The sequence below is a fragment of the Phaenicophaeus curvirostris genome, chromosome Z (genome assembly GCF_032191515.1).
Source record: "Phaenicophaeus curvirostris isolate KB17595 chromosome Z, BPBGC_Pcur_1.0, whole genome shotgun sequence".
NCBI lineage: Eukaryota > Metazoa > Chordata > Aves > Cuculiformes > Cuculidae > Phaenicophaeus > Phaenicophaeus curvirostris.
This window is the reverse complement of record NC_091431.1, coordinates 48,491,018-48,498,801: the sequence shown is the minus strand read 5'-3', so window position 1 is coordinate 48,498,801 and position 7,784 is coordinate 48,491,018. Positions and strand designations below refer to the sequence as shown.

Sequence of the window (7,784 nt, the reverse complement as noted above, 5' to 3'; positions counted from 1 at the left end):
TGAACAATGACTACTGGAGAAGGTACAGGGCAGAAAGTCCAACTCTAAATTTTAAAAGTGATGAGCACAGAGATGAAAGCCTCAAAGTAAGTTTTTGAGACAGCAGCCAAGTGGGGTATCAGAGAACCCCGTAACACATCACCCAGGACAGCCTAGAGAGCACAGTGAAAATCAGCTGCCCCCAGGTACCTGAAATCCTGAGACGGCAGTGTCATGGCATCTATGAGATCAGTTACATCTTTCAACACTTTGGGTATATGACTGAAACCTGTATTCATAGTTATCATGCAGACAGTGTATGTTTCACATGGTCTCAAGTGTCTGCCACCTATGTATTTTTAGTTTCATTTATACAACAGGTTTAGCAGCACCTAGGATGGATATATACATTCAAAAATCACAAGGCAAGTGGAAAGAGATGGAAGACAGTTTAATAGAAAATACTAAATACTTTTCACTGTGATTACATCGCTGTCAATAATCACTTCTTACTTCTTTTCCATCAGTAAAAGAGAGTTAGCTGGAGAAAGTACTAGGTTTCAAACATGTTTACCATAATCCTGTTGTCATACTTCATGTACAGCATAGACAAATCATTTGCCTATCTGCATTTCTGCACACGTAAATGACATTACTGACATAACTTAAGCCAAATCCAAAATGGTAGAATTCTTTTGCATTTGATTCTAGACCATAAAAGCTAATCTTCAAACAGTTGGTCAGCTAGGATTTTCAGGAGGACTTCAGGGTTTAACTGTTGTGTAAACTGCAAGAGGAAAGGGAAACTATTACATCGCATGTCATTCAGTCTTTTTTGAAATAAAAAGCTTGCAGGGTTAAGGAGACATGTCATTTTTTTTGAAGCTTGATGTCAACTGTTTCCTTGGTTTGCTCCCACAGTGGCTACAAATACTTCTTTGATGATCTCCTTATCCAAGTTCCTGCCTGTAAAGAGAAATAAATTAGCTGACTGTATGCTACCATGCACTAAAAAAACCCACAAGCACTAAAAAAAAAAAATACATCGACACAGCAACTTGCAATTCTTCTCAGCAAAGAAAGTGTTTGTTATACCTGCCAATAAGTGAAAACAGGGTAGTATTAAAACCAAGCTGCAGCTAACAAGATAACTTTAGATTTGACAGACAACAATGGACTCCAAGCTATACAAGTAAGGGAAAGGATGAAAATCAGAGTTTTTTTGGTAATAAAAACACTTTGCGAAGCAGAGTGTAAAGCATGTGGAATAAGAAATGTACAACCTTAGCATTACAAGCTTGTCAGAAAATATAAGGTTTTATACATTTTAATAGCTATAATCGCCTTCATGACTGTTACCGAATATTTGACGAAACACTCAAACCATTCCCATCAGCATATTTAGAAATATGGATTTTTAAAATAACCTTAAATATAGCATCATAATTTCTGAATACTTAGCATTTTATTTCATTCCACTCAATTTCACTAGAAAGGATAGTCTATGTTGTTCACAGCTGGAATACAAAACTGCTGGAGGTCTTGATGGATAAACCTTTGACTGAAGGTTACAATGAACATACTCACTGCTACTATTCTGGATAGTTCAAGCTGGCTGCTTTTCCTTAGAAAAATCACAGGACTGTATGCCAAAAGAACAGCTTCTTGAAGTCCAACAAGGAGATAGGTGACTTCCTCTTACCTATTAGGACCAGTCTATTAATTCTCTTTTCATCTTCTTTCCAGGTTACTGCAGTCTCTTCTAGGTCATAGAGTTCATGGACACCTTGGACTATCACCTGATGACATTTCCCTTGAATAGATACCAGTCCCTTATCAGAAAAATAACTGTTAGGATATATAAACAAGCCTTTAAAAATTAAATATGTAAGAGGGGAAAGAAACTTTGCAACTAAGTCAAGCAGGGAAAAATATTCCTGGCAACTCTGCACCAGTTAGTCAAAATAACCATGTAGTATGGTAACTTCCACTCGTAACTCCATTCTCACATCTCCTTATTTTTTTAAAGACTAATAATTAGACTTTGCCATACTCTGCTTTCTGTTCCTGATTTGGTCATTATCTAGCACATTTGAGCAAAAATAAAACGTTGTCTGCTACTAAGCCACTTCAAATACATATATGCTGTATGGTGTACGTCCCCATGACGCACAAGTGTTCTCAGAAAACAAACCAGAGTATTATCTTGTATATTTTTATAGCCTACCAAATGACAGACTTGATTCTAATTTTTGAACTATTTACTTGGCTGCCTGGTATAAGGAAAACGAAAACATATCCTAAATTGTCACCTGTACGCCTCTAAAAATCATGCCACTGAAAAACATATGAAGTGCCCATGAAGATTGAATACCTCCAGGCAGCAGGTTTAAAACTAAAGTCTGACAATACCGTGAAAAGTTTTAAGTGCAGACCACTGCAATGCTATACCAAATTCAACTTCTGCAAATTATGTCAACAATTATATTTATGGATAGCAACCTGTATTTACATCCCTAAGTAAGGAGACATTTATGTGAGATGGGTGGAACCTTTTGAGGAAAGGGGGGTGAAAAGTAAAGAAGTGATTTAACTATGTCCTTATTATTAAATCTGCCACTGATACTTGGGACTGTAAAACTTCCCTCTCAATTCAAAACAAGGAGAATTAATGTTTGCTTCTCTGTCAGCAGCCTCCTTTTCAGTTCTTTCACCAGCTAACAGTTAACAAACTGCCTGTACACAGAACAATGACAAAGTGCTATGCTCCACTGTGTCTGCTCTGTTACACTGATCCAGCAGCACCTTTGATAGGTCTGTAACTGACAGCACACAGCAGATTTTTAGGTGTAAAAGAGGAAAAGTACAAACCAAAGAATTTGGTTATTCCTGACTAACCTTCAGTCTTATAACGTCCATCACTCGTCCAGTCTTGTCTTTCACATTCTTCTCCCACAGAAGATTCTATGAAAAAGAAAAATGTTTTCATGGGCAGAAAGGCATGGGATGATATTCTATAAAAACCCACAACGATTTTTTCAGTTGACACTTATTTTTTACCTGAATAAATAGATTTAAGTTTTCTTCTTTTATATTTCCTGGAGCTTCGAATGTTACTGTAATTATACCCTGCAAATAGAAAGACTCACTTATTAGAAAACTGAATAAACATTTCATCATATTAATTTCAAAAATGTGTTATGTTTTGTTAAGAAAAGCTTTTTCCAAAATAGACTAAATAGGAAAAGATTCCAAAAATAAAGATGCCTGATGTGATGCTTTTAATAATAGTAACAACAACGTGTAGTTTAAAATTAACACTTCATTGCAAAACAAAGGAAATAATATGTCTTATTCTTGACACTATAACCTCTCAATGGCATAGAATTACTTTTTCTACAAATAAATACAGAAAATTACTTTACATACAACCTAAAATTCTTTCAATGACTGCTGCTTTCAGATGACTAGTCTAACACAAGAGAAAAAATAGAATATTATAGAATAGACTGTTTCATCTGGAAGGGACGTACATGGTCATCCAGTCCAACCGCCCAGTCACTTCAGGGCTGACCAGAAGTTAAAGTGTATTATTGTCCAAACGCCTCTTAAACACTGACAGGCTTGGGCCATCAACCACCTCTGTAGGAAGCCTGTTCCAGCGTTTGACCATGCTCTTGATAACTAAGTGCTTCCTTACGTCCAGTGGCTCAGCTTTGAACTATTTCCCCACATCCTGTCACTGGATCCCGGAGAGAAGACTTCAAATGTCCACACATGGAAAGTCGCTGTTTTCACACTTATGGCCCTCCGACTCAGGGGATCAGGCAGCCCAAGGTCTCTCAGTGTTATTAAAGACTTAGGCAAAAAATGCATTGAATGCCTCTACTTTTTCTTCATCCTTATTAATCAGATAACCATCTTCAACAAGTATTGGTTCCATTTTTCCCTTAGATCTCCCTTTGGTATTAACATGCACAACACTGGCCTGTTTCTGACTCTAACTGAGCTTCAGTCTTACGTGTCTTCTCCCTGCACCACAGCTCTGTACTCCTCCTGCAAACCTTAACTCCGCCTCTAAAGATCATACAACTTCTTTTCACTTTTGAGCACCACAAGGAGCTACCTGTTCAGCAAAGCTGGTCTTCTGCCCTGCTTGCAACAAAAAACCAGAACAGCTTGTATTTTTATATAGTAGCCTAGAAAAGTGTACTCTCCTTCTAAAAAGCTGCTATGATTAAATTTAATTTTCAGGTTAAAATATGATGCATACAATGCCTTTGTTTTTCTTTTTGAACTGCAAATCTTGACTGCAAGTTGCTAGTCGTGAAAATGGCAAAACAATTATAATCTCCTTTTGGAACTAAAGATTAAATACAAGCAACAGGCAGCAAACCTAATTGTTTATCTAATGACTAAGTAAGCTCATCAAAACAACAAAGAGGTAACACTTTGAGCAGCTGCAAAACAAGATAGACAAAAGTTCATTGTGCTCCACAAGCAGTACAAGATTGCTTCTGATGGCCTTACAGATAAGGATAGTAAGCATGCTTTATCACCAAACAAGGACTCACAGCTTACTGTCTTCTGCTCTTATTTATGCCTCATTGGTCTCAACAAACATCTTGGAACTGTGGGTGTCGAACTAAACAAGGATAGTAACAATGAATTCTTGCGGTTTCCTACTGGTTGAATGGTTCCACACTAAATAAACAACAGTAATTTCCTTAATAACTCTCACAGTAATTTCCTATAACTCTCACAACATTCAGAATTGCTCCTATTTAATTTATTTTCCACTTCAGGGATCTGTTCAGACTGTTATTACTATAACTGACATGTGACTTGTCCAAAGAGCAAGGTATTTTTGCATATGAACTGACGCCTGTGGGTGACACGTGTAAAAGGGACACTAAAGAACAGAGCAGTGACAAAACCACTAAGCAGCAAAAAGCAGCAAAAAGCAGCAAAAAGCTACTACATGGAACTACAGGCCCTAGTAAAAAGTTCCTCTGTTTTCCTTATAAGCCCCCATTAAGTACTGAAGGGCCACAGTAAAATTCTCCCTGGAGCCTACTCTACTCCAGGCTGAACAACCCCAACACTCTCAGCCTGTCCTTATAGAAGAGGTTTTCCAGGCCACTGGATCATTTTTGTGGCCCTCCTCTGGACCTTTCTAACAGGTCCACGTCTTCCCTGTTATTGAGGGCTCTAAAGCTGGATGCAGCACTCCAGGTGGGATCTCATGAGAATAGAGTGCATTACTGCAAACACTTGGGGAATCCAGGAGTCTTGGTTCTGGTACTGGGAATCTGTGACTGAATACTCCATTGTGAATAATGCATCTGTTATGTGTGTATGCATATGTACAGACAATGTATATACTGCTAGAAAATGTACAGACCTGTGAAAGCCCTACTGGTGCTGGCAGGTGACTGGGAAGACACAAGGTGGTGCCAGCCTCAAGCCCATGCACCCATGGCATGGGGTGTCAACAGTCCCATCGGGCAGGACCAAAAAAAATTAGCACAGGAGTTGCAAAGGGGATACAACTGCCACCCGTAAGCACTGGGAGATGCGCTGGTTTGCTGTGGAGGTATGCCAGAGTTTATCCTTTGCTTCAAATTGAGCCTTAGAAAGACCACATCACTCAAAATTCACCACCAACAGACTAACAGTCACTGATAAGCTAACAGTCTAATAAAAGATGCATTAAAAAGTGCTCAGCAATAAATCCTGAATAAAAACTCAGCAGCTGGTAACACTGAACTGGCCAACAGGAAAGCTGCATGGCAAGCCATCCAATCTCCTATGAGAAGAGTAAGCCAGTTCAGAACTGGCCTGTCAGGCAGCTCATGTTATGCTACTGCAGAAATGGGAGTGTCACTCTCTGAAGTGCAACCACTCAGCAGCTTTTTACTTGGAGTAATTAAAATAGCGCAGGATACCTAAGTTGCTTCTGTGGTGGTGCTGAGAAGCTTGAGGAAGTACAAAGTAGGAAACTCTGGAATTTTCTGACAGAGGGGTGTGCTGAGCTCAATCTTTCTGATCCCACAAACAGGACTGTTACAACCCAAATAAGGAGAAATTAAGGGCCTGATACACAGGACCCCCATGGAAGGACTGGGAAGAAAGGGCAAGCAGCTGGCATCACTTTCACTACTGCTGTGTTTATAGGCAAGGGATAAGGGACCCAAAAAAGCTAAGGTCACAGATCAAAAGTTCTGACAGCTAGACACAGTCACTGTTGTCCTCCTGGTATCACCTGATAACCTAGGGGGTCATACTATTGATCCAGGAGCATCCTAGAGTGTTATACAGTGGGGAAGGGTGAGATCTGCCTCCTGGCAAAGCAGGAGTTGTGAAAGTGTCAGGAGGGGGTGAAAAACCTCCATTCTCCCACCCTATAACTTTGGACTTTTAAAGGGGAAAAACAGCCCTTCACAGATCTACACTTGGAAGCCAAGAAATACCAAGCGCAGGAAAAAGGTCAGAGCTCAGTTAGTAAGATTATAGGATGTGAGCAAGCTCTGGGAAATCTAAGTCTTCAAATGCATCATATTACTCTCCAACTGGGGAAGTGCCTATGGTCTATCAAATGAACACTGGTCACCACACATTTTCACTCTGGATGAAATGACAGTTGCTGGACTCAGAAACCAACTGGACAGCCAGCAGCAGTGTTACTCTGTGGTTGTACTGCTTAATTGTTCGCTTGAATATTTACTTGTATACTAAGACGTGGTAAGTGAGTTAACCAAGTGTCTTGGTTTGGTGTTTTGCAGGAACAAGGCCTGAATTTTACAGTAAGTAATGCAAACCTTACTAATCTACACCAAAATGTGGAGTCCACAATAAAGGCATCTAAATTCAAACCCTCGTGACACTAACCTCCTCTGTCTGCTTAGCAGGAGACTGAGGTAAAACAGAACAATTTTTAACATATATATATTCAGACTGCTACAACATTAACCCCAGCAGTTTAACTCTCAGAGGCAAGGAGTGGAATACAAACTAAGTGTACATTCAGTTTCTGATGACATTAAGGACAAAGTCTGTGTCCATGTAGTTCTTTAGATGCGTGTAAGCTTACAAGGCTTACATAGCAGGGGGCTACGAGCGAGGAGGCCACGAGCTGCCTTCTGTCTCTCATAACTTCTCCCAGCCCACTCTGAAACCATACAACAGTAAAAAAACACCCCAACATCACACATCTTTCAGCAGAGAAACACATGACCCGCCATTAGAGAGACCTCCATCCCCTTGAGACTGAAGAATCTTTGGAGGAGGCATGCATGCCTTGCCATGCCAAAGGGGATATATACATCCCTAAGAGACCACAGCTTACTGTTTACCCACCAACCTGGGGCACTCCACAGGTAATGGGAGCCCTGCACGAACCCTAAGAAACAGAACAGTGATGAGGAAGAGAAAATCATTACACAAACACCCACAATGCCCTATGCCACATGTGGCCTTGCTCAGAGAGCTTGAACTGGTTGGACCAAGTGTAACCCACTGAAAAGAAGGAAGGCTGGTGCAGAGAGGGAGAGAGAAGGGCAGGTGTTTATGTGTTTGTGTAATTGCTTTGTATTTCTTTTCTTCAGTACACAAACCAGTAATTAAAAGGTTTTGTTGCCTACCAAAAAAAATCAGTAATTCCCTCACTTTAGATTATTCTGCTTTTAAAAAGGATCTAAGTAGGAAAAGATACTGTGGTCATAACATTTGCAAAACACACACACAGAAACAAACAAAAAAAAATTAAAAGGAAGCCTTTCTAGTAAAACCCATACATCATGAAT

General features: G+C 39.7%; 1 protein-coding gene across 2 annotated transcripts in view; it reads right to left on the bottom strand.

Moving 5' to 3' along the window:
- Positions 1-409: 409 nt before the first annotated feature.
- LOC138733501 (zinc-regulated GTPase metalloprotein activator 1A-like) overlaps positions 410-7,784 on the bottom strand; it is a 28,338-nt gene continuing 20,963 nt past the window's right edge. The window contains exons 12-15 of one of the 2 annotated variants that reach the window (XR_011339421.1): positions 3,040-3,108; positions 2,878-2,943; positions 1,682-1,792; positions 410-945 (exon numbers count right to left, since the gene is read on the bottom strand). Coding sequence is in view for 1 of the 2 variants with exons in the window: in XM_069880700.1 (XP_069736801.1) it covers positions 872-945; positions 1,682-1,811; positions 2,878-2,943; positions 3,040-3,108 (339 nt within the window). In the remaining variant the exon portion in view is untranslated. Of the gene's footprint in view, positions 946-1,681; positions 1,812-2,877; positions 2,944-3,039; positions 3,109-7,784 lie in introns of both variants that reach the window. The other variant, XM_069880700.1, reaches the window with a different exon arrangement.